This window comes from Geotrypetes seraphini, chromosome 5, assembly GCF_902459505.1.
Source record: "Geotrypetes seraphini chromosome 5, aGeoSer1.1, whole genome shotgun sequence".
NCBI lineage: Eukaryota > Metazoa > Chordata > Amphibia > Gymnophiona > Dermophiidae > Geotrypetes > Geotrypetes seraphini.
Genome location: NC_047088.1, coordinates 82,350,031 through 82,377,764, shown reverse-complemented (window position 1 = coordinate 82,377,764; position 27,734 = coordinate 82,350,031). Strand labels below are relative to the sequence as shown.

At 44.1% G+C, this 27,734-nt stretch overlaps 1 protein-coding gene across 7 annotated transcripts in view; it reads right to left on the bottom strand.

Annotated features, from left to right (window-relative positions):
- HDAC8 (histone deacetylase 8) overlaps positions 1-27,734 on the bottom strand; it is a 221,499-nt gene that overhangs the window by 155,320 nt on the left and 38,445 nt on the right. For 4 of the 7 annotated variants that reach the window (XM_033946322.1, XM_033946321.1, XM_033946319.1 and 1 more), the window contains one exon: positions 23,658-23,735. The exons of 1 other annotated variant lie outside the window; for it this stretch is intronic. In XM_033946322.1, coding sequence (XP_033802213.1) covers positions 23,658-23,735 — 78 coding nt within the window. Of the gene's footprint in view, positions 1-18,832; positions 19,201-21,944; positions 22,103-22,281; positions 22,339-23,657; positions 23,736-27,734 lie in introns of those variants that run through there. 2 more of the 7 variants (XR_004539613.1, XR_004539614.1) reach the window with 2 other exon arrangements.

Below are 27,734 nucleotides of genomic sequence, written 5' to 3'. Positions count from 1 at the left end.
TCCTCCAAGAGGGGATACAGAACCGGGAGAGATAGCATTCGAAACTTCTCCCGGGCCAGGAATTTGTTGAGCTTCCTGAGGTCCAGTATGGGGCGCAGGTCCCCGGTCTTTTTTGGGACCAAGAAGTAGCGGGAGTAAAACCCCGTACCCCACTGGTCCTTGGGGACCGGCTCGACCGCCCGAAGCTTCAAGAGGGCTTTGGCTTCGGTTATAAGGGTCGGTAGCTGCGAACGGTTGCAGGGGACTAAACTTGGGGGACTGTCCGGCGGCGAGGACACAAAGTTGAGCGAGTAGCCCTCGGAGACGATCCGGAGCACCCAAGCGTCTGAGGTAATCTCGGTCCATGCCTCCCGGAAGGACCGAAGACGGCCCCCGATAGGAAGGGGTTCTTGTGAAAGTGCGGAGGGGAACCCGCCCCGTCCGCTCAGCCCGTCAAAAGGAAGGCGCTGGCTTAGAAGGGCCCTGCGCCGGGGCTTGGGGTTGTCCCCCTCTGCCTCGCTGAGACGGACGTCTCGGAGGCGGTCTCGAGAAAGCCGGGGTCGACTTCTGAGGGTATCGGCGCGGCGGAGGCCGAAAGGGTTTCTGCGGCGGGGGCCTAGGTTTGGGGCGGACCAGGGATGCTAGAGAGCGCTCCTGTTCCGACAAGCGCTTGGTCGCCGCGTCCAATGACTCGTCGAATAACTCGGACCCCACACAAGGCAAGTCTGCCAGGCGTTCCTGCAGGTTTGGGTCCATGTCGAGGGTGCGAAGCCAGGCCAAGCGGCGCATGGCCACCGCGAGGGCCGACACCCTCGAAACCAGCTCAAAGGCGTCGTACACTGCATGGAATAGGTACAACCGCAATTGAGACAGGTTGGACATAAACTTGTCGAATCCTGCTCTTTGGGAGTCCGGTAACGAGTTTCGATATTGAGGAAGGTCCTTCACCATGCCACGCAAAAAGGAGGAAAAGGTGAAGGCGTAATTTAGAACCCTGGTGGCCATCAGGGAATTTGAATAGAGGCGACGGCCAAACTTGTCCAGGGTCCGCCCCTCCCTGCCTGGTGGAACCGCCGCAGAAACCCGTGAGGGCTGAGATTTTTTAAGAGCAGACTCCACCAGAAGAGACTGGTGTGAGAGCTGCGCCTTATCGAACCCTTTAGGGGGAATCGTCCTATACTTCGATTCCATTTTTGAAGGCACAGACGTGACTGTAAGAGGGTTTGACAAGTTCTTCAGCCAGGTTTGCAGAAGGACACTGTTGAGAGGTAGTCTAGGGACCTCCCTAGGAAGAGTGGGGAGGTCCTGTTCCTCCAAAAATTCTTTGGAATACCGAGAGCCTACCATCAGGTCAATCCCCAGGGCTTGGGCCATGTCCTGAACGAAGGATGAAAATGAGGACGGCCTAGCCTGGGGGGAGGGGGTTCTCGACCGCCCCACCGAGGAGAGGGGGGAGGCCTCATGGGAATAATGAGGGTCCCTAACCGATCCCGAATCCCAGGATCCCCTCTCGAGGGTCCTCGAGGGGGAAGGGGAAGTTATCCTCCTCGCCGAACCCTTGGGTGAGGACCCCGGGGTTCGTGGGACACTCTCCCGTTTCCTCGGCGAGGCGGCCCGGGAAGACTTCCCATGGGGTGAGCGGAGGAGCCTCAGGTTGTCGAGGCGCAACTCCGACACCTGCAGCGCCTCGCCCCCGAACGACGAGGAACGGTCGCGCCGAGGCGAGCCTCGGGGCCGCTTAGACTTCCTCGATCGACGCCCCGTCCGAGGTCGCGTCGAGGGCGAGGCGTGTCTGGAAGACCCGGAGGAAGAGGAGGAAAGACGGCGCACTCTGCGCAACTTTTCCTTGGGCCTTACACTCCGCTCAAGGGGTTCCCCCGAGGTCGAGGTCCGGGGCGGGGCCGAGACCGAGGTGAACGGGGCCACCGTACCCGAGACCGAGGTCGCCGAGGTCGGGGCTCCCGAGGGAGCCCAGGTCGGGGCCTCCGAGACCGAAGGCGTCCCGGCCGAGGTCGAGGCCGCCGGAACCGCAGCACGCTGCAACACTTCCAGGGCTCCCGACAGCTCCGATGAGATCAGAGCTCGGAGGAGATCCTGGAAGGCCGGAATCCCCACGAAGGTGGGGAGTTCCGAGTCCGGGGCACACTCCCTGGAGGGCGACCTCGGTTTCGAGTATTCCCTCGGGGTGTGCGGAGTCGAGGTCCGATGCGGGGCCGGGGTCGACCCACCCGCCTTGGCCTGACTCGAGGATGGCTTCTTTGCTGAAGGGGATGGAACAGAGGACTTACCCGAAGCTTGCTTCACTGACGAGGCCTTTGAGGAAGAGGGCCGAGGCGAGGCCGAGGCCCCCGAGGACGCCGAGGCCGAGGTCAAGGCCGGGGCCGAAGCCGAGGCCGACGTCGAGGCCTTAAGCGGTGCGTCGACGGCGAACAATTCGGCCATTCTTGCCTTACGGCGACGGAGGGCCCTGTTTTGGAAGGTAGCACAGCGATCACACGAGTCTGTCGGATGTTCGGGCCCAAGGCAGACGATGCACCACCGGTGAGGGTCAGTGATGGAAAGCAACCTCTCGCACCGGTTGCACTTTTTGAATCCCGTAACAGGACGGGACATCCACGAAGAAAAAGAAGAAGGCCGGGAACGTACCGACGTCCCGCGGCCACGGATTCCGGGAGCCCCCGGAGTCCGATGAAAAACGAAAGACTTTTTTTTTTTTTTTTTTTTTTTTTTTGAAGAGAAACGAAAAGAAAGAAACAGCACCGCGAACTAATTCGAAGGAAAACAAACTAAACGCGGCAGCTAGAAGGCAAAAACACTGGAGCTCAGATCCACAGGGCTTTCTTGCTCCGCGGAAAAATTTGAACTGAGGACCACGAGGTGGGATGCGCCCTCTAGTGGGCGAGAAGGCACGCACATGCGTGGTGCAGTGTGCAAACTTGAAACTTTAATCAAGTTTGCTTGAAAAGCTGTCCGCGCCGGGGCTCCGTAGATGACGTCACCCACATGTGAGAATATCATGCCTGCTTGTCCTGGGATAACTGGTAATGCTGTTCCAGAACATGAAAACACAAAAATTTACAGTGGGCTGGAAAAATGGGAATGTAAAAAGTACACTTCTGTGAGATCCAGAGAGGCAAGAAACTCTCTCCTGGGGCCACTGCTGCAATGATCAAACGCACAGTCTCCATTCAGAAGCAGGGAATCTTGAGAGCTACATTCATGTGTTGAGGATCCAGAATAGACATCCAATCTTCTGAGCCTTTTTTTTTGGCATGATAATTTATATGGAGTATCTGCCTGAGCCCAAGAGGCTGGGCAGTACTGGCTCTATAGTTTGAATATCCAGCAAGCGCTGAACGGTGGCCTAAACCATGAGCACTTTGTCCAGGCAACCTGAAGAAGAGTCCACGAACCAATCGAACAAATTCCAGCTTGTAGCCCGACCAAATAATGTCCAAGACCTATCTAAAGAGGAGCATCCCTCAGCCTGGCGCCACTCTGCCTCTTCAGCAGGGGGTGCAGAATTGGAGGTAGAAGGCTAAGAACACCTATAGCCATTATACTGTCATCGTTAGCCCTATGAAAATCTCTGTGACGTGGCACTTGCATACAGTCGGAATTGCTGTGAACTACAAAATTAGAATGATCAGAACCCCAGGAGGGTCTGGGTCTGTTATTAGGCAGTGTCTTGGGGTGACAGTCCATTTCAGAATCCAGACCTTTGCCAAACAATAACTGCTCCTGAAAAGGCAGTCTAGCCAAAGAAGTTTTGGAAGTGGAATCGCCAACCCACTGTCTGAACCAAAGCATTCTGTGGGCAGAGAAGGAGTATGCTGATACCTTTGCCAAACTCACATATGGTCAAACAATGCATCGCCATATAATCTGTCTCCACCAAAAAAAAAGTTGAGAAGGGGGAACCACCATCTCACTCTACAGCAGGGGTGTCCAACCTGCAGCTCGAGGGCCCCATGAAGTCAAGGGCGATGCAGAGTTTTCCGCTGCTGCCCCCGGGTGTTTACCGTCTTGCCGGCTCCCTCCTCTGTCTTGCTGCAGCATTTGTGCAGCCCCAGAAACATTTTTTTTCGGCCAGTGCGGCCCAGGGAAGCCAAAAGGTTGGACAACCCTGCTCTACAGTATGCGCATTTGAAAGAGACAGGCGCATGCAACAAAAAACATTAACTAAGCAGTTTTAATACCAAAAACAGCTGCGTCAAAGAGAGTTTCCTGAGGACCATATCTACATTGCAGTCCTGCATCTCTTCTAATACTGGACTGATCCAAAATTGCTGACACTCCTGTGCCAGAGGATATCAGCATGACATAGCTCTAGCAATTTTCAGAGCACCCTCCGGAGACTAAATTGCTCTGAGACCAGAATGCATATATCAGGGTGCAAGGGGAAAGTAGCAGACTGCAAGCACACACCACAAAGCCAGGATGAAGAAGTGGATCAAGCCAGCTGAGTGACCAAAATGAACTCCTGCAAAGATTCAGAAATAAGGTCCAGCAAAGCCGCAGACTCAAATAAGTGCAGGACTGTGAGAGAATTTCCAGGCTCCAAAAACCCCAGAGGGATCGACAGATCCAGCACACAGTCCCTGATCTCCCATCCTGGGAAGTGCTGCACCTGCAAATAAGGGACAGCACTGAGCTCCAGAGAAAATTATACAGGCTGACTAACAGGTACCCAGTGGGATCGGCCTGTCAGCTACAGACTGAAGTCTGTGAATTCTCAAGCAGGCAGAGCTTCAAATTCTCTCCAAGCACTAAATTACCCAAAAAGGGGACAAAATTACATCAAATTAAAAATAAAATGGGGATAGCAGACCAAAGACTCCTGCAGAAGGAAACAACTGAAGGTGGCACTAGAGAGCCCAGCAAAAAATCAGGAGTGGATTCCTTCTGCAGCACCATGCAGCTATAACGTCTTGCCTAATGAACTGGAAAAGATCTTAAATTACCAGATAGTCACAAATCAAAGCAAAGAAAACAAAAATAAAAGACCCGTCATCCAGCAGTAGGTTGCACTGTACCAATTTCTAGCATAAATGCATCAAATGCTCATAAGAGAAAAAGTCTGTTAATGCAAACTTGTGAAAGCAGATAGCAGCCCTTCACTTAGTGTATGAGAGACAGTAGAGAGGTCAAAGCTTCATTAGAGAGAAACAGGTCCAGGAACTTGGTGCAAAACAGCAGGAAATTCTTTGAACACTGATGTGACTGCAGCTGCAGCACAGCATCATATGGGAGGATGTGTGCCCCATCCCTGGCAAATTTATCACTGAAACAAGGATAAACTTCAACCAAAAATTCTTCTAGAGAAGGGGTTTTAATTTTTAATAAATTAAGACCACTAAATTGCTGACAAGTTCTACCACTCCCACAAATAAAGGGGGCAAAACAGAAAATTAATTTTGCCAGCCACACTTTAAACTCCATGATGACATTCACAGCCTCACAGATGTCAGAACTGAATACTTTAAACTGCCAAGCAGAATTGTAAACATACTGTCTGGGATCAGTTTCAAGTTTCAGCTTTTGAGGTCTCTGGAATGGTTTAGGCAATTTTTAAGGCATTACAAAATTTAGATTGGTGAAAAAAGTTGTATGACAGTAAAAAAGTGTTTGAGGAGAATGATTAGGCAGATATAAGCTAGCCCCAGGCAGGAATTCAGAATCTATTCCAGGGTGGGGCATGTTATGTAATCACAAAAGTCTGTAGCTACTGAACACTTTCCAGCTCAAACAAGAGATTCAGCAAGGACAGGAAAGCAGTTCTGTATGTTTAGGGGTTTCACAGAATTTATTGAGATTTAATTTTTTTAAAAACTGCATCAAAGATACTATATTTGGTCATCACTACTGGTGGGTAAAAAGGGTTGCTCCCCTGGACACAGAAGGGGACACAGAAATATTCAGCTGACAGTGGGACCATTTTATTGACTGCAGCTGACATTATTCCCAAATATTCAATGCCGGGACACATCCAGGTTTCGGCACTGAATATCCAGTCATGAGTCATGGTCATGAGTTGCTACATAAAGATAGGACTGTGTTTTATGTGGTCCCATTTGGCTATATTAGCATGTTAAGTGCTAAATACTGGCAGTGCTGACTCTGCCCGGAACACCTTCAAAAGTTTTGCTGGTTTTCACCTAGGTGTCAATTTTCAGGGGTGATAACCAGTTAAGTGCTGTCAAAAATTAGTGGATAGTCCTGAGCTAACTATTTAACCTGTCAGTGGCCAATTCTGGATTATTAAATAATTTTAAATATCAACCAGTAAGCAGTCTTTTTGTGTCAGTCTAGAAAGCTACATGCATGCAAGCCTGGAAGCAACTCTTTAACCAAGGTGCTGCTTGTCCAGCAACATACGTTACTAAGAGCATTTTTACTTTTAGATTTAATTTTGCGTTTCAATGATTTTTATAGATGACTCCACAGTCAAACAATCTTAGATTAAATTTAATTTTTAAACCTTCTGACATTACCAATAAACATCAATAATCCCTCCTAATGCAAAAACAATAAAATAGAAATGTAACGACTACCAGAAAGTTACTACCGTATTTCTCCAAGTACTCTCTCAGGGGCAGATGAAAGCTTTGCAGAAGAGCTGCAACTGAATTGCAAAATACTGCAACAAAAAAGAGTACCGTAGCATGATGTAATTAACGAGGTATGTAAATTACTATTGTGTAAAAACTGCAATAGTAATCTGCAGCTCACTAATAAATGTCACCTTTCCTATCAGTGCCTGAGCTATGAATGGCTCAGGCACTGACAGTTGTTGACATAAAAAAAGAAACATCCAAAAATAAAAAAACTGCAGGCAAGTATGAAGTGGCATTTTGCCTCTCCTATCTTCCAGTGACCCTCAAACAATCTTTGATGTCTAGTGGCAACATCCCCTGAACAGCCATCTTTCTATCCCAAGGCCCAAACCAAATAATTGCACCTCTTCCTTCTTCCCCCATCATACCCCAAATCAATAAAACAAAATGTCCTGGTGGCTAACCCCCCCTTGTCAAGGCACTTACTTCTACCTGTGGGTGCTATCATCTACAAAATTGGTGGTGCAATGCACCACATGGGGCCAAGATATCGTAAGGGAAAATTCCCTCTTATGGCATACTGGCCCTAACTAGTATATCCCCGAATGAATCATGCAGGGCAGGGAACTGCCATTTTGTAGAGGGGTGGCATCACTCCTGCATATTTTGAGGTATGGTGGCCTAGAAGACACCTTGGCAAGGGGTCAGGGAGCAGTTAAGTGCCAGCCACTAGACACCAAGTTCCTGGAATTGAATTCCTACAGTAGACATCGGTGCACAGCATATTAAAATGCATGCTAAAGAGCCATCAGCTACCATACAGCAGTGTTTCTCAACTTCTTCAAGCCAAGTACCCCCCCCAAGTGTAACAAATATCAACCAAGTACTCCCACCAAGCTCTGACCCAGACCACACCCCCTAATAATAATTGTAATGCAATTTCTTCCATTCATTTTTCTTATACATACAATATAGTCTTACAAAATACATAATGGTAACCACAAAATAAAAAAAACACAAAGCACACTGTATGCAGAGAAAATGTTAATTATCATTTATATTTGGGGGGTCTTCAAAGAGGTCAAGGCAGATGACTTTAAAATATGCAATGTCACCTCAGTAGCTATAGAAAAATAGACAAATATAGTGCAAAATATAGACAGCAGATATAAATTCTCAAAACTGACACAGTTCAATCACTAAATTGAAAATAAAATCATTTTTCCTACCTTTGTTGTCTCGTGATTTCATGAAGTTGCACTTCATTCTGACTGTGCATCCAATATTTCTTTCTTTCTGCTTCCTACATGCTTTCTCTCTTCTGGAGCTCATTCCCTTCCCCAACCAACATCTCTCTGTCCCTCCATAAGTCCAACTTTTCTTCCTCTCTCCTCCACCCAAATTGGCAACATGTCTCCCTCTCTCTCTCACTGTCCATCTGTCTTTCTCTCATTCCCTCCCTTGCTGCAAAGGGAGTGGGAAAGAGAAATAGATCCAGGGTGCATTTCTCCCACCCCCTCTTACTGCTACATCCAACATTTCTCCCTCTCTCATACTTTGGATCATGTGCAGCATTTTCCACCACTGCCCACCAGCCCCATTTCTCCTTCTATTATCCCTTTCCAGCACAATGCCACATCTCTCCCTCCATCATGTCCAACATTCCTCCCCCTTGCATCCCCTTTAATCTGTTCCTCTGTTCTCTCTCCACCACCATATCCAACATTTCTCCCTCATCCTTCTCTTCCTCATGCATCTCTACCTCACTCCTCCCTATATCTCTCTGCCCAATTTTCCTTTCTTCTTTTCCCCATGTGTACCATCTCTTTTCCTTCACTCACACACTCATGTCCAACAATTCTCCTGTTAGTGCTTCCTTCCTCTCTCCCTTCTGTGTCCTGAGTTCGTGTCCCCCTCCTTGCCTTTCAGCCTTTGTCCCAAATTTCCTCCCCTTGACCCACGATCATGTTCCCTTTCTCCCCTACTTGCTACAACATGCTCACTCCCTTCAGGGCCATCTAGCTGGGCTGCTCCTGCCTTCAGCCACAGAGGGACTTGTCTCAGGCAGCGGCTCTTACACGCTGCATGTGGCTGATCCACAAGCCTTCCCTCTAATGTCCACTCTGACATCAGAGGGAAACCTTTTTGGGTTGGATTTGGCGAAGGGGGGAATGCAGGAAGGAGGGCATGGGATCCCCAATGGTGGCGGCGATTAAGGAGGAAGGGGGACGGGAGACTCGCACAGTGCTGTGTATCTCCAATAAGCGGCTCGCATATACTTGTGTGTTGAGAAACTCTGCCATAAAGCATGCAGAGCTGTGCACTGATGTCTACCACAAGAGACCTTAGCACTGAAATTCTTTTAAGGTTCAGCAACTATTATTGCAGAAGGTCTGGCAAAGTTTAACTTTTTGCAGATAATACCAAGCTCTGTAATAGGGGGAGACAACAAGGAGGGGTGTGTATAACATGATGCAGTATCTGGCAAAGCTTGAAGAATGGTCTGGTAATTGGCAACTAAAATTTAATGCTAAAAAATGCAGGGTCATGCACTTGGGCTGCAAAAATTCAGGAGCATGGTATAGTATAGTATACAAAGTACTCCTGTGAATGGAAGAACAGAGGGATTTGAGGGTGACTGTGTCTGATGATCTCAGGGTGGCAAAACAGGTAGAAAAGTCAATGGTCAAAGCCAGGGAGATGCTTGGGTGCATAAGGAGAGGAATGGCCAGTAGGAAAAGGGAGGTGATAATGCCATTGTATAAGTCTCTGCTGAGGCTCCATTTGGAATAGTGTGCAATTTTGGAGACCACACCTTCAAAAAGATATAAATAGGATGGAGTTGGTCCAGAGAGCTGCTACAAAATTGGTTAGTGGTCCTTGTCAAAAATCATATGGGGACAGACGGGAAGGGATATGATAGAGATGTTTAAATATCTCTGTGGCGTTAATGTGTAGGGGTGTCACACAGGAAACACACACATGCAGTCTTAGAGTCGGGATGGAGGTGCTGCAAGGGGCTAGCTCCGAGTCCCTTTTATTATGCTTCTAAGCTAATGACATCATAGTAACTCCCTCGTTTACACACCTAATGATTGGTGGGTACAAAGGTACATGCTTTTACATTGGTGGATACAAAGAAAGATACATGCTTTTACCCCGTGATCACCCTCCCTTTACCTCGTGCTTTTACCTTGTGATCATCCTCCAACTCAGCACTTAGACAAGGGCCTGATTAACATGTGGACAGAACCTGAGTCTTTGCACGTCCTCAATACCTGTCAGCTGATGTCCTTTCTAAATAAGGACTGCTTGATTAAGATAAGGGTTAATATGTGACAGGGATCTTGTGACAAGAAAGGAGGGGGGAATGCCTCAGCATTCTATCACAAAGTGCTAACACTTTCCTTGCTTACTGAGGGGAGAGGGAATGGGAATAATTCATAATTCTTTCACAGGGGCGGTGAAATCAGTGTGCTGATCTCGTCCTGTTTCAGAATGGCATCCCTACATTTCCCCTTACTTAACTATTTTTAAGGGCTTATAGAGGTGAGGTAAATCTGCTCGGGATAATTTGCGATATAGACTGATGCATAAAGCAAACAAGGAAGGCAGGCATTGAATAAGACAACAGAGTAATCAAAAGACCTATTCCAATGAGTAGACTGAAAAATGACTGGAACCACTGGCCAGACCATAGAGTATTCCACCACTCTGGTAAGTTATCTTGATGCATATTAGAGGCCAATTCATGTAATCTATGGTTGCTCAGTTGTTTAACACAGCTATCTGTATTTCATGTTGTTCTTGATTTAGCAAGCTAAATGCGTGTGAGGTATGATTAATGTTTTTTGCCAATGCACAAGCTAATCGGGGTAAAGTTTTTTAATTAAATAATGCTAACCCCAGTACACCAACTAAGAAGACAGCCAAAGAGATAATTTTAGCTTTTGAGAACAAGTTAACATTACAATCACACTGGTCAGCTAAGGCATAACTAGCAGATGTGATAGAGACAGTGTTTTTCAGCATGTGTGTTAAATTAGCAGGAACATCCTGCAGGTGGGACAAAGTGAGCATTAAGATATGAAATATTTGCAAAATGTGAACAGTTCCACAAAGCTAGTCCACTGTTAATGCAATTTCTAGTACAATTGTGTACCCTAGCACATGACAAATTTTTGTGATTTGCTACTATGGGGGTATAAATGGTCATGGCATCCCAGGGTAATTTTCTGGCTACTTTCCACCATGATGTAAACATGGTATATGATACTTCATCTTCAGTCATAAAATTTGTTAGTTGGGAAATCTTTCTTTTCCCCTTGGCGCTAACTTAACCATTTCCAGATAGTGCCTCTGGGAAGTTTCAAAATCTAAAGTGTTGGTAGTAATGTTTTATTTTTAAATGCACATTTCAAATAAAACGACACACCCACAATTCACGCACCTAATCAAACACATTCTCACACACACAGTCTGGGGCCCCAAACACGTCACACGCATATCTATCACATATTCAATAATTACTACTAAGGTGCATATATTATAATCAAAAATGTGAGTCCCTATATCTGCCTAAGCCAGACTGAGAGGTCTGGCATTAATTAGCGTTCCCTAGTAGATATGTGAGGCATATCAAAAAATCCATAAACGTCCCTAAAATAAGAGAACCTCAAGATTACTTTCCCTATACCCAGAAGTGCCGGGCATAGTAACCTAGAATTAAATACATTAAGATGAAGAAGAAATGTCCAGTGCAAACTCTAAAAAGCCCAAATATATGCATAATATGTACAGTTAACTCATGTGAAGGTGACACAAGCAATGAATACACACAAGACAGATTTTGTCTTCTTTGAGTGTGGTGCAAGGGCCAAGTTCTCAAATTAAATTTAAATCGTTAAAAGAACTTATGATGTGTCAGCAAATAATCAAAAAAAAATGTAAACCACTGCCACATGTGGGACAGGCCTATTACCTGCGACAGGTGTTACAGTACATAAAAATATGGGATAAACAAAGAGTTCTTTTCTGAGAACATTGCATGAGACAATAATAAAGAAATAATACAACAGCTAACAGAATATCATAATAGGCCTATGAGATTACGCAGTAAAGCATAATTATATTTTGAAAGTACAATTCAAAGAAGGTAAATTAAGGTATAATGGCAATAAATGGAGAGGATCCTCTGAAGATCTGCACTGCTACCATAGAGAGTTTGCATGGTGTAGATGTATTTTTTGGCAGAAAGATATTAAACCATAGTACAGGTTTGTTAAATTAAAAAAAAGGAAAAGCACAACAGTTGCACACCTAATGTGAAAATTATCAGTCTTTTTCAAGGTGAGAATGGAAGCTTTTAACGTGTCCCCAAGTGACAGGATCAGTCTTAGAATAATGCTTTCTTTTCCAGTCGTCTTGCTGTGATATGGGAACTTGTGGTCTCTGCAAGATGGAATCGAATTCAGGAATAGGATTCTGCAATTGTTGATGCCAGGAAATTCCCTTCTTCTTCTGCAGTTTCCGAGACTGGAACAGGTGGCGTGCCGGTCGGACGTGTCTGCTCGGTACCCAAACTGGACCTGTAGGAGTTGAGACAGCAGCATAGCCTCTTCCCCAAGTTATTAAGGGAGCAGGTCCATGCCAGACAGGATTAGAAGACAGTTTATATATAACCAAAGGTTGCGGCAATGGAACTGTCTTTTGATAGTGTTTATCATGGGCAGAATACTCTGAAAAATAGTTTAAATGGTTAATAGTGAACAAAAGAATGGATGAAGACATTTGAACCTGTCTCAAATTAGGAACAGCATATTTCACTTGTTTCTGTTTTAATAAATAAGATTTTAATGTATGGTTGGCACGTTCCACAATAGCTTGTCCTGTAAAATTATAAGGCAAACCGTGAATCAGCTGGATATCCCATTGTAAGCAAAACTCAGAAAAAGCATTGGAAGAGTAAGCGGCATCATTATCTGTTTTTAAAGTTTTTGGCTTCCCCATAATTGCAATGCATTGTAACATATGATTAATTACATGATTCGTTGTTTCTCCTGTTTGTGACGGCACCCAGAGATAACCAGAATAGGTGTCAATAGTAACGTGCAGATATTTCCATTTCCCGAAAGGGGGATAATTGTGTGACATCCATTTGCCACACTTGATTTACTGCAAGTCCCCTGGGGTTTACCCCGTACTCAGCAGCCGAATGCAGCGGTGAGCATTGTGGGCATGATTGAACTATAGTTGTAGCTTGATTTAAGGGAATTTTAAACATTTTTACCAAGACTTTAGCATTTTGGTGGAAGAATGCATGACTGTCAATGGGAGTGGTAAATTGTGCAAAAACCTTTCTAGTTGCAGCGTCTGCAAGATTGTTTCCTGTAGAAATGACTCCAGGAAGATTTTGATGGCTACGAATGTGAAACACACTAAGAGAGTGTTTATGTGTCGACAATAATGAGCGTAATTCAAGAAAAAATGATAGTAAATTGTCATCAATTGACGGGGTAATGTAGGCACCAGGAAACTGGTAAACTAAATTACGAACATACAGACTGTCTGTGATCAGGTTCAATGGACAGTGGGAAAAGGTTTGCAGTGCAATAACAACAGCGGCTACTTCTGAGCGCTGAGCGGATTGTTGCGGGGGAGTGAGTAAGACCCAAGAATCATTTTCTTGGGTCCAGTGCACGACTCCGCATGTCCTGCAGCCATCTGTATAGACAGTGAACGCGTCAATTATAGGTGTTAAGCTTAGTGCAGAATGAAAATCTACAACGCCGATATAATTTGTTAATGCAATTTGCAATTCCTCATTAGATTTAAAAAGAAATTTCCATTGCTCTTGTGAAATGGGAACGGTGATAGATAACAAGTCCGATCCCATAATGTCTAAGGCTTTCTTGCTTGCCTTACAAATTAGAGAACTATACATGTATTGAGGAGATCTGATATTCCTAGGGGGCGTATGTGGTAAATAGATCCATTCCACTATATGTAACTGATGATCTGGGGGTTGACTGGCCTAAAACCGCAATAGGTTCGCGTTTCTGTGGAAGGATTAATAAGGAAAGTGCTATATTATCTTGAATCCTATCAACCCCTTGTGTTTATAAATGCTGGTTAATAATCGCTATCACTTTTTAAAGTCTGATGTTATATAGATCAAATCTGCAGGTTGTTTGAAACAGATTACCAAAATTCTATTAACATACAAACATTAATTTGTGCCCAATCAAGGAGGAGTCTATTAATTATTGTAATAACATGACTCAGAAATAGCTTACCTTAATTGCAATTATCTTGGAAGGCATTACATATCTGGGGACAGTTCAGTCAGTGATACTAAATCACTTACCCACTTTTTCTGTAAAACATTTTTCTTTTCACAAATAAAAGATGTGAAATTCAACTGTTAAATTGCAAGTTCATTAAGATTTAAACATTAATATCACCACAGAAGTCTCCTATCTTAAAGAGATTACCTGTCAAAAAATTTTAACTTAATCTCTGAGTGAGCCCTGCCATCCAGTTAATGATTGGCTTAACCAGAGTGAGCAAATGCTATGGAAGGACACATCCTTCATATCTAATTTTGGACAAACCTAGATAACATCAAAGTTATCAGTACTGAAGAGTTGCAAACAAAGGACCTGGTAAGAGAAGCCTGTCAATAAACTTGATAAGAGGTGCAAAGGTCAGGGAGTTAGTGAAGAAAATGACCCCAGCTACAGTATCAGAGAGAATCTAGAAATTTAACAAAAAAAACCAAAAATCAAACCACACAATCAAGCAGGCAAACAGTCCTGTCCTTCTCAGGCAGATGCAGTTTCTAAATCCTGTTCCACTAAACTAATTCCTGCATCTACAAACCTCTAACCTCATCTCCTAGTTTGTTTGTTTTTTTCTTTTACATTTTGGACAAGTATTAGGTGGTCGCCCATCTGTCCTGTGGCCTAAGCCTTGCAATGCTTTACAGCAATCTAAATTGGCATCGTCTTTGGCTAATTTCATCATTAAATCACTTTGAGCTTCCTTATTATCTACTTGTCTTTGTATTGCCTCCTGTAACCTGTTGATAATTTCTATATAAGGTTCGGTGGCTCCCTGTTTGATGCTTGCATAACTTTTACTGGTGTTCCTGAGGCTAACTGATCTGGGGTATAAAGCCCTCCAGACTGTAAAGCTCTCCGTTGAGCCTCCCTTTTATATTCACTATCCCACATAACATATTGACCCGTAGTCAATACCATGCGCATAATGTCTTTCCAATCTTGTGGTATTAAAGTATGCGCTCCAGCCATGGATTCAAATAACCCGGCTATGAAATCACTTTTTAAACCTGTCTCTAAAATAGATTTACGAATTTCTCGCAACATTGCAAAGGATAATGGTTGATAAGTAGCTATCTGTCCTGGACCATTAGGATTTTGGGCATATGTGACTGGATAGGCTTGAATTAAATCTTTCATGTCCTCTGCTGCTAATTGCCCTTCCTCTCTGGCCTTTTTTATCATTGCTTGAAACGCGCTTAAAGGTTACACTAATGTTTCTGCCTTTTTTTCCTTTAAAGGAGCTGGGGATACCTGTGCTGGAGGTATGAGTTTTGGATATGTGTTCTGACTTGAATAGTCAGGGGGGAACGGTTAATGAAACCGTTGCCACCTTGGAAGGCGCCTCTGTACTATCTTCTCCAAGGCATAGTCACACTGATGCCATACCAATATGCCTGCCAAGGCACTAGGCTCAGCATACAAAACTTTCTCGACTCTAATCCAATCTTCTACTTTTAGGGATTCCTTTTCTGGATACCGGGAGCAGTGCTCTCCTATTTCTTGTACTAAACATTTTAACTGTGAATCAGAGGCCTCTATCTGTATGTCTCAGAACATATTGCAATTCTTTCACATGAGCACGCTGTAAATCTGACAGTGAATTTCCCATACTTACTCGAGAGGATCCTGGAGGATGAGGTGCACCAAGTCTAACCATCAGACGGAGCAAGCAGGCCGAAGGGTCCCACGTTTGTGCACCACTTGTAGGGATGTCACACAGGAAGCACACACACGCAGTCTTAGAGTCGGGATGGAGGTGCTGCCAGGGGCTAGCTCCGAGTCCCTTTTATTATGCTTCTAAGCTAATGACGTCATAGTAACTCCCTTGTTTACACACCTAATGATTGGTGGGTATAAAGGTACATGCTTTTACATTGGTGAATACAAAGAAAGGTATATGCTTTTACCTTGTGATCATCTTCCAACTCAGCACTTAAACAAGGGCCTGATTAACACATGGACAGAACCTGAGTCTTTGCACGTCCTCAATGCCTGTCAGCTGATGTCCTTTCCAAATAAGGACTGCTTGATTAAGATAAGGGTTAATATGTGACAGAGGTCTTGTGACAAGAAAGGAGGGGGGAATGCCTCAGCATTCTGTCACAAAGTGCTAACACTTTCCTTGCTTAATGAGGGGAGAGGGAATGGGAATAATTCATAATTCTTTCACAGGGGCTCATAATTCTTTCACAGAGGCGGTGAAATCAGTGTGCCGATCTCGCCCTGTTTCAGAATGGCGTCCCTACATTAATGTACAGCAGGTGAGTCTTTTTCAAGGAGTTTTCAAGGAAAACTCTGGAAGGAGAGGGCATAGGATGAAGTTAAGAAGTGATAGGCCCAGGAATAATGTAAGAAAATACTTCTTTACAGAAAGGGTGGTAGATGCATGGAACAGTCTCCCAGTAGAGGTGGTGGAGATGAAGACTGTGTTTAAATTCAAGATAGCGTGAGGAAGGCATGTGGGATCTCTCAGGGAGAAGAGGAGATAGCAGATGTCATGGATGGGCAGACTGGAAGGGCCATTCGGCCTTTATCTATTGTCATGTTTCTATTAATGGAAGGTAAACTGCTCATTAATGGCCCACTGCAGTTCGCAGTATCTTTCTGCATTGGCCCCTCACTCTTCCCCTTTCTGTGCTGATAATTCCTCAGCTGCATAAATGTTTGCATTTGATTTAACTAGAAAATGTATGCAGCAATGCCTAAGCTGCAAATACCAATAAATCATGAATTTTTGTAACCTCCAAGAACCACTGGAAACTAAACACCCATGAGGGGAAATTCTACTAAGTAACAATACAAAATAAGTATATGTGGCCAAAAATGATATACAATAGACAATGCACAAACAAACTTTCTTAAACAGTAAGAAACAGAGAAAACATGCAGGGAGATTTCTGAAAAGAAAAGCAGTTGAAAAGGAAATGGTGTAAAACAAAAACAGCCCTCCTCAGTACAACCAAGAAAAGAACAAAAGAAAGGAAAAAAACCTAAGCAAAAAGGACAATGAAAGGCTGACACTCAGCCTGGCCCTTCCTTAAGTACAAAGCCCCTTTCTGAATGAGTCAGGCATGTCAGTCAGACCTTACCTTTTAAGTCTACATTCCAGACTCTTTAAGAAAGGAGTTTGGCCTAGATTCACTAAGCCCACCAATCTTACCCGATCCCGAGGCAGGTTGATCGATTCTCCAACCCTCTGTATGTAAATGGGGATGATCAGAGGCACCCCCCCCCCCCCGATGACATGGATCACTGGGTAGCGATCCCGACGCATTCGCAGACCATCTACTTTGCCTGTAGATGGTCTGCGCATGCATTTACTGCCCTGTTTTTACTGGCCCCAACTCTCCTGTTCTCTGCTGCCCTTCCCTACAGTGCAAGCCCGTGGTTTTAACTCACGGGTTTAAAGCAGGTTAAAACCATGGGCTCGCTCTTCAGGGAAGGGCGATCCCTGGCGGCAGCAGCCTCTTCCCTTTTGCCAACTCGACACCAGGGATCCCCCTTCCTCCTCCTCCTAGGAGCCCCCGATGACAGGGCAGTAGAAGACAGCAGCGAGCTCCGTTCAAATAAAAGACACTTCTTTAAAGATGCTCCGGGACAGAGGCTCGCAGAGAGGCAGAGCAGCAGCAGCAGCAGCCCACATGGCTTCTGAATTTTTGCCTCAGCCCACACGGCTTCTTAAACTAGCAGGAACAGGAGAGTCTGGGCAGAGAGCAGGGCGGTCTGAGCTGAGCAGGGTTTTTGCACAAGTGACTGGTTCTCACCAGTCGCTTGTTTTTGGATCGGCCAGCCCAGTCAGTGTGCCTTCTTTAGTTTAGTGAATCGCGTCCTTCTTATTTTGCATGCCGTTTGAGGATGATCGGCACAAAGGTTAATGAATCAGGTTAGGGTCGCTAAGGAGTCGGGACATGATCGGTGGGCTTAGTGAATCTAGTCCTTTGTATCTAGTGTTTTTCATTAAAAATTATTTTATTATGTACACCACTGTTCTAATGAATGCCCTGAAGCTGTCCTCTTGAATCTTGCAGGGAATAACGAACACAGACACAACTCATTTCCTGCTCTAGCATAGAGGTAGATTCTACATTAAACAAAGTTCTGTGGCAAATTTACTTATTAAATATTTTGCATTATATATTATAAAAATAAAAGTCACTCATCTGAACCTTCTTTGCAGGGACAGTCCCCACTACTAAATGACTGATTTGCATATGGTCACACTTTTTAGCTCGGCAACCACCTCTACTGACTTCTGCCAGTGAAGTTCTGCACAACGCCCCACATACATCCCACCTGGGACCCATGTTCTAGTGTGTCTAAGTAATTTAAATGTGTTCTTTTTTTTTGAATGCGAGAAAAGGGATCTCTCTAACCTCTGCACTGAAGGAAAGGGGAACTAACAAATGGATGGAGAATTAAGGGCTAGATTCACAAAACTTACAGATCATGTACCGATGGTTTTGCAATCGCTTCCCGATCCGATTCACTAAACAGCTGTGCGATCAATGTCCGATCCGCACATACAAATGAGGGGAAATGGCATGCATAAGTAGGAAGCCCTCGATTCACTAAACAGAAGAAGGAACACCGATTGGGCTTGCCGATCGGAAGCGAAGCGACTGCTGAGGACCAGTCGCTTCACTTCCTTATCGACTCTCCTGCCCTCTAAATCCATGGGCTCACAATGCGCTTTTTGCAGAATATATAAAAAAGGAATTTTTCCTTTTTTATATATTCTGCAGAAAGCGCAATGGGAGCCTGTGGTTTTAACCCGAAAAAGTGCCCCTTCCCACCGATGGCCACTGCCGTCACCATCGGGCCCAGTTCTCCCGAAAAAAAACAACTTCCTGACACTGTCCACCCACCCCTTTCCCCACGCGCAAATGAATATGGCAGAAGGGATGTCAACTCCCTCCTGCCAACGCAAACCCCCTACCACCATCGGTCCCTCCTGCTCCAGGCCTCTGACGATGCTTCTTTCTTTTTATCTATAAATTTTTATTCAAATTTTTGCTTAAAATCAACAATCACACAAACAATATACTACAACCAGCCATCCAATTATCATAACTATTCTTTCACCCCCTATTTGCAAGACTTCTGGACAGTTGTACAATCTGATTTGTAGAAAATGGTGGGTTTTCACTTAGCGATTATGCCCGAGATATGTTTATTTAATTTACACTGTGAAGACCTTGAGATGTCCGCATTATTGGTGCTGAAGGGTTGTCTTTATGCTGCTAGATTTGAAATAACTGTTGACTGGAAATCCAATACTTCCTTTCTGTGCCTGTCGTTCTGTATGTCTAGTTCTTTTCCACCTGAAAGTAGGAAATAAAGAAATACATAATAGCCAAGTCATGTACATTGGTGGCATTCCTGTATTATAGTTGTGTATATGAGATCCCCGAGCATAAAGCTAGGATGTCAGCAAAACAGCAGTCTGCTGAAAGTGCTCTAAGTAGCTCTGTATACACAGCATATTCCTTGGCCTTGCTTTATGCTAGTTCCCCAAGTCCTCAAGTCAGGGCCTTCACCAGATACGACTGTGTTAGGTTTCCTAGAAAAACAATGCAATGCCAGAGGACCTTGGCTAGCAGATTAAGCCATGGACCAATACTTATGTTCCCTTACTGCAAAGCAAAAGGTATCCAACTTGCTGACTTCATGGCATAGACAAGAGCAGTTGAGCAATTAGAGAGTAACCTTGCTGGAAGGCCAGCCTTGAACTCTGGCTGCCTGCTTTGTCTTGGTTTTCTTCCTAAAGTCTCTCCATTTCTACCAAATGTCCTTAATATCATAATATCATGCTTCCCTTTGCAGAATTCTGCATTTCCTGTGCAGAATTCTGTGCAGTCTGCTGTTGGAACATGTTTCAGGTTGCCTCCCTTCCTCCCTCTACCCACCTGAACACGCATTCCAGTGCAGCAAGAGAAGGAGCTGTCCAGCCACAGATAAGGCTGCTTTTGCCTTCTTTGCTGCCTTGGTCCCCTGCAGTTCCTTTAAGCCACATGGCTGTATGGAGGCCTGCAAAGCTCAAAGAAATAGTCGGACCATAACAGCAGAGAAGGTGGAAGGAGCAGGAGGTGTGGCTGGCAGCTCCTCTCTTATTGTGCTAAAGTGGTGTGTATGCATGGAGGGAGGCAAGGAGGTACCTGGATAAAAGGTAAATGGAGTGTGGGATGGGCCTAATAAAAAGGAGGAGATAGAGGTAGGTGTGTGTGTGTGCATTGGGAAGAGAGTGAAGGTTTGTGACATGGAGGCAGGGACTGGAGACAAAAATGTGTGAGTAAATGGGGGAAAGCAAAAGAAGGGCAGTGAAGGTTGTAGGGTAGGGAGAGAAAACTCTAGAAGGCAGAGGATAGAGAAGAAATGAACAGAAAGAAGGTAGAGGAGGGTGACAAAAATTTAAGTTATTCACCCTGGAGAAGGGGTAGAGAAATTTGGGGACTGAACATACCAGGGAAAGGGATATAAGCTAAATGAGAAATAGAGAAGGTAGAACCTGGGGGTGGGGGGTGGGTGGTATTTCATCCCTGTGGGAAGAAGCAAGCCCTTATAATGGGGGAATTTTGTGGAAGAAAATTACACGTACATTTTGCAGAATTTCTCCAGGAGTAAAATGCATTGCAACATTTTTTGTTTCTGCTATGCTGTGACTTTGGTGGAAATCAGCCTGTAACAGGCTGTAAAATGTTTAAATGCCTCCTTCAATAATAGATCAGTCTCCTTTACAGGGATGTGGAGTCAGAGACAATTTTGGGTACCTGGAGTCAGAGTCGAAGGATTTATCTACGGACTCCAGAGCTCTAATTTTAAAACATATAGATAAAACCAGGGCTGTGGAGTCAAAGTTGGAGTCGGAGACAATTTGGGTACCTGGAGTCAGAGTCGTGGGTACCAGAAACTGAGGAGTCAGAGTCGGAGTCGAAGAATTTATCTACCGACTCCACAGTCCTGCTCCTTTGGTATAAAGCCAGCCTTCCTGAGAAGTTCTCTTTTTGACGGCCACTATGTGTGTACTCGGCAAGCCTAATTGGACACTAATTGGGAACAAAGGTTTATTGTTTAAAGCTTCTATACAGTTAAGTAATGACTATGAAGTCAATTCAGAGAGGTTTACATGAGTAGCTCTGATGGAAACATGAACATTAACTTCAGCAATGATGGTACAATACACGAGCTACAACATATGAACTATAGTCAAATAGTAAAACAACACTACTGGAGTTATGATAAAAGTGATACACTTGAAGAAGTTTTCTTGCATCCTAATTTAGAAAATAGGGTAACTTGTATGTGGTACCTGTTTCTGCCTACTTTAACCCAACAGTGTGTATCTGACAGCTCTGTTCCTAATATATAATTATATGCTTTGTGTAAAGTATTTGCAAGCTACCTTGATTAACTATTAGAAAGGTGGTTATTACAGCAGTGGCATAGCAGCGAGTGAACCCAAGTCCATCCACCCAGTAGCAGGATATCCACAAATAGCTGGTGGGGATACGTTTGGGTGGCCCATCTACCTACCCAACCCACACAAAAATATTATCTATGTCTAGAGAAGGGGACAGACAGATAACAGAAATGACTCAAGCAGGAAACAGAAAAAAAAAAGATTAGAAAGGTAGCAGAAAATCAGAATATAAGATAAAGGGTGACCACTAAAGCAATGGCATTCCAATGCATTTCAGAGAAGGAAAACAAAGCTATTAACCTTTTTGAAGAACTAGACAGGGTACAAGAACAAAAGAGCTGAATGACCAAATCTGCCACCCTGGCCCCCCTCTTCTACACCAGCTCCCATACAGGAAAAAGAGATAAAAAATGTTTTGCGAGTGAAAACGTATAAATGCCTGTATGCATCATACATACATGGCTCATCAAGGGACAAAAAGTGACATGTGACATAGGATGGATTCATGTGTAAGAAATGAACAAGCCAGCCATCATGGACATATATTAATAAGTATCACATGAATTCACACATGCAGCCAGATACTAATATGCATCGCATCAGCATTCAAGTGCAGAAAATTATATTCACTGCTCAGCTGAACATTACTTGCCACAGATGCTGTTCTTTGCTAGAAGTACCTTCCCACAGCCACAGAAGGATCTTAATAATCCAGGTCTCTGCGGCCTGGGAGGCAGGATATTCCAACTGCTCTACTCCGCACCCCAACCAACAAAGGAGAGAGTCTGTGCTTCGCCATCATCATACTGTAACACAACACAATAATAATAAAAAATCTGGAAACTAATAAAAGACACTTGAGTAACCTAAGCATATCTCAGACTATAAACACAAGCATACAAAAACAGGACATATCAACTTTATAGAAGTTGACAACAATTACCATAACCTAGGATTAAATAAGAAAATAAAGGAATGTACTTACTAGTGTATTAGAAGCATCCTTCATCTGCTGAGTCCCAGTACCAAATCAGAACACCTGCTGGAGAAGAGAGGACAGCCATGCCCTTGGATGATGAATTAGGCAGGTTTACCTTTGCCACCATCATGGACATCAATCAGAAAATGAAGAAAATCAAGTGTAGAGTGCAGCATGAGACTCCCAAGTATAATCACAGTGAAAATGCTGCAGACATATATAAGAGTTCTTTAATTCTACGCAGAAAATATTAATAAAGGGTTGCTAATATTGGAAGGATAAAATGAGGCCTGAATGCCTATCCACCCACCCGCCCTGTGAAAGCTGGATTTGTGGTTTAGTATATACATATGAGTGGCTGACCCTCATTATTTGTGAGCATGTTGCATATAACTAGCCTTAATCAGACAACTGTTTTGCAAAGCCCACATTTAGCTATTTTTTTTTAAATAATGCATTCCTAAGGGCACCATGAGATCCAATTACACATCTGCAGATATATCTATTCTGATATGTCTGTACTGTATCGGAGAAAGACAGGGAAGGGGGTGGCTTATTAAGAGATTACAATGTGGTTCTATTATCTCACTAATCTATGACTCGGGTGGCCCATGACTGCTATTTTCTAGTTCCCAAACCCTAGCATTATTTTTACCCCTTTCGAGAGTTCGCTATGAACTTCCAGTACAATGTTTAGTGCAGGCCCTGGTTCAATTCAAGGTACATAAATTGTGTGTCTTCAGAAGTTCTATGATCCCATAAATTTGTTTTACTTAATATAAAAGTTCTTTCACTGTGAGAATAAAACAGTCTCGGTTGTGAGCATTTCCAAAATCTGTAATGGACATCCCAAAGATAAACTGATGCCATCTCTGCAGAACTCAAGGGAAAGCATGAGGACAGCATTTTTGGCAGAAAATAATTTTTGCAAATATAGAAAGGTACAGTGAGTAAGCTGCTGAATTTACTTTATTGTTTAAAAGAGAAGGAATTTTCTGATAGAGCTGTTGAGACCAGTGTAGACCTGCTTATGTAAGTTATACCCTAGATCAGTGGTCTCAAACTCATGGCCCGGGGTCCACATGCGGCCCGCCAGATACTATTTTGAGGCCCTCGGTATGTTTATCATAATCACAAAAGTACAATAAAAGTTTCTTGATCATGTGTCTCTTTAGCTATAAATGACAATATTATTATTAAGACTTAGCTAAAAGGAAAGATTTATAAACTATAAAGAGTTTTACCTCATGCAAAATTGTCATTTCTTTAAAAAGACATTAACTATGTTTTTTTGAGGCCCTCCAAGTATCTACAAATCCAAAATGTGGCCCCGCAAAGGGTTTGAGTTTGAGACCACTGCCCTAAATGATAAGATCACCTGCCTGGGAAAAATCCGGGTGAGAACTTGTGCAGAGAAACGGTCATGACTTTGGATGTGAAACTGAAGGCATCTTCAACACCTGTGAAGAAGTATGAGAGGCAAATATCATGTGCTGCACACTCAGCCCTGATACTGTAGACCCTCCTTCACCCCCTTCTCAGTACAGCCTTGGGTACTACCCCCCTTAATTAGATTTAAAAGCCCCAGCCCACCCCTTCAATGAGATTTTAATAATTAACTCAACAGTCATGATAACCCAACAACCTACCCTCCCAGAACAATCATGTGAAAACACATAATTGAACATTCCCTTATTTTAGGAGCACTATTTGCTATTCACATTTGTAAATTAGCATTTAAATATAGAGTATACCCTAAATAAACACAGAAAATCCAATTTTAAGACTTCCAAGATTTACAAGTGTAAATCTTCACTATGTGCATAAGGCAAAGGGGTGGTGTTTCATCTTGAGTAGGGCAGAACCAAAATCTACACATATATTCCTATATCAGAAAATGCACATCTATGATTAAAGAGATCAATGTTGGGATCTTCAGCTGCTCTGGGTTACATAGACTTTGTAAAAGTGCTTTGAAAAACTGAAGAGGGAACTGTTCTGCACTGACAACCTTCTGCAGATTTGTGGTTCGTGGGAATCAACAGCTAAAGTATGGACTCCTGTATATATGTAACAAAAGCACATTTGTGTAGGCTTCCAAAACGGCAAACAAAGTGTTGGCACTTAAACATGTACATTCAGAAATTTCCTTTTATACATAAAAGGCTGATATTTAGACATGGTGGAGGTATGCTCAGACACGGGAGTTTGACTGGCAGCCAGAAGATCAGCTTTGTTGGAACATTCTTAGCTTTGTGGAAGTGATTATTCTCCTCCAGCTACGAGAGAGCTGATTGCAGGCTTCCAACACTTCTAACTGTGAGAGACATCGGGGGAGCTGTGAAAAGTGGGGTTTTGAGTGTTTCTAAATGTTCCCCCTCCTGAAAAATCCAAAAATTAATGTATTAATAATTAGATGATAGGGGGGGAAATGTTTGTTTCATTTATATTTTGTGTATTAAGGTGCATTTTATGCAAGCTTTTAACGTTATATTATCTGTAATGCACTGCCAATGTCTAAAAAATTCAATAAAGTTTAAAAATAAATAAATAAAGTTTGGGAAATGTGAAAAATATTGGGATTTTGGTGATGGCAGCCATCTTGAATTTTTAGCAATTTTATTTTCTAAAGCTCCCTGTTTCTTCAAAACTGCAAATTTTGCATGGAAACTTGCTGGGATAGAGTCCTTGGGCTCTCCTCTTGTGGATTCTTTTAGCGATTTTAGAGTGTTTTTGCGCCACATGGTGCAGCGGGGGGGAATGGGCGCAGAGACTAGCTTAGCCTCTTCTTGCTGAAGCAGGTGACCAAAACCCTCAGCAAGCTCGGAAGGGCAGCCTTTATGGTTTTCAGGGCTTGGCAAGGATGGTAGCTCATCCGCCAGGCTGCGGACCCTGCATATCCTCATTAAAGCTCAGTTTTGCCACCTTAATGTGACCTATGCCCCAGGAGTAAGACACCTTTTCACCATTTTTGAATTTTTTGTGCTCTGGATTTCAGAGTATGATTTCATGCTGTGATGTCTACAATGTCTTTTCTCAGCTTTACCCCAGCACCCATTTCCTAAACCCACACATGCATATCTTCATCTCTCTAAGGGTCTACAATGCTCATGAGCATAATGGAAGCCAAACACTGCTTTAAAGAAAGAACACAGAATCAAGTATGCTGGAAAAATAAGAAAAAAAGATTTTGCAAGTTCTTAAAGCTATGGAAATGAGATACAAAATATTAAAATGCAGCTTTTGTTTTCTCATTTAGTTCTATGGCATTCAGGATTAGACTAGGCCCTCTGAAAAATTATAGGAGAGTGGGAAGGCCATGGATGGATACAGATTCTGCACATCTTTTGCTAGGCACAGCTGCATGGCACAGGGCATTCCACTGACATCAAATGCTGTTAGAAGGACTGTCTACTTCTAAAAACCTCACTATGTTGTCTGTTCATGTCAAAACCTCCATGATGTTCTGATCTGGTCCTACTACCCTCCAGGGATTCAAGACAAAGTTAGACAAGTTCCTGCTGAACAAGGACGTTCGCTTGTAGGGCTAGTCTCAGTTAGGGCGCTGGTCTTTGACCAGAGGGCTGCCACGTGAGCAGACTTCTGGGCATGATGGACCACTGGTCTGACCCAACAGCGGCAATTCTTATGTTCTTAATGTAGTACAGAAGACTTATCTCAGATTGACATTCTGTCATATGGATAAATTGAGATTTTATTTAAACTCAAGACAAGACCAAACCCTGAGAAAAAGGAATTTTTTTAAAACTCTTTTTTGGCATTTTGCCTTCTTCTATTCTTACTTCACAAACATACTGATGGAGCTAGCTGAGACATGAAGCCCAAAGAGTGTTATATAGTGATAAATATCAGGGACCACAAATCATCATCTTTCTAGTTTTCTTAAATGCAGGCTGTGAACACAGACACTTTCTGGAAACATCCCCCCCTCCCTTTTACTAAACTACGATAGCGGTTTTTAGCACAGGGAGCTGCGCTGAATGCTGCGTGCTGCTCCCAACGGTTTAGTAAAAGGGGGGATAATCGAAGTTTTACAAATGTAAGTGCCCAGTTTCCCTATCCTCTCAGTGCAGACAGCAATGTTACTTACCGTAACAGTTGTTATCCAGGGACAGCAGGCAGCTATTCTCACTAGTGGGTGATGTCATCCGACAGAGCCCCAATAAGGACGTCTCACAAGCATGTCTTGCTTGAAGAAACTCAGAAGTTTCGAGATGCCCGCACCGCGCATGCGCCAGTGCCTTCCCGCCCGATGGTCCAGGCGTGTCTCCTCAGTTCAGGTAGCTAGCAGAGAAGCCAACCCAGGGGAGGTGGGTGGGACGTGAGAATAGCTGCCTGCTGTCCCTGGATAACAACTGTTACGGTAAGTAACATTGCTTTATCCCAGGACAAGCAGGCAGGTATTCTCACTAGTGGGTGACCTCCAAGCTAACCTCAATGGGATGGTGGGAGAGTTGGCAACTTAGGAGAATAAATTTTGTAACACTGTTTGGCCAAACTGTCCATCCCTTCTGGAGAAAGTATCCAGACAATAATGAGAGGTGAATGAATGAACCGAGGACCAAGTGGCAGCCTTACAAATCTCCTCAATCGGTGTCGATCTGAGGAAGGCTACAGAGGCTGCCATTGCTCTGACCCTATGAGCTGTGACCCTACAGGGAAGGGGTAATTCAGCCTGGGCATAGCAGAAAGAGATACAAGCTGCCATCCAGTTGGAGATGGTGCGCTTCGATACAGGTCGTCCCAACTTGTTTGGATCAAAGGAGACGAAAAGTTGAGGAGCAGTTCTGTGTGGTTTGGTGCGATCCAAGTAGAAAGCCAAAGCACGTTTACAGTCCAGAGTGTGTAGAGCTGATTCTCCAGGATGAGAATGAGGCTTTGGAAAAAACACTGGAAGTACAATGGATTGGTTGAGATGAAATTCAGAGACCACTTTAGGCAGGAATTTTGGATGAGTGCGGAGGACCACCTTGTCATGATGGAATACTGTGAAAGGTGGGTCCGCCACCAAGGCCTGAAGCTCACTGACCCTGCGAGCAGATGTGAGGGCCACCAGAAAAACCACTTTCCAAGTGAGAAACTTTAGTGGAGCCTTTCTCAGAGGCTCAAAAGGAGGTTTCATAAGCTGAGAAAGGACAACATTGAGATCCCAAACCACTGGAGGCGGTTTGAGAGGAGGATTGACATGAAAAAGTCCTTTCATAAATCTGGAAACCACAGGATGAGCAGAGAGAGGTTTCCCTTGCAGGGGCTGATGGAAAGCCGCAATAGCGCTCAGGTGGACTCGAATAGAGGTCGACTTGAGACCAGACTGAGACAATTGTAGAAGATAGTCCAACACAGAGGAAAGGGAGGCTCGCTGAGGCTCCTTAGAATTGGAAATACACCAGGAAGTAAATCTAGTCCATTTTTGGGAGTAGCATTGACGAGTAGCAGGC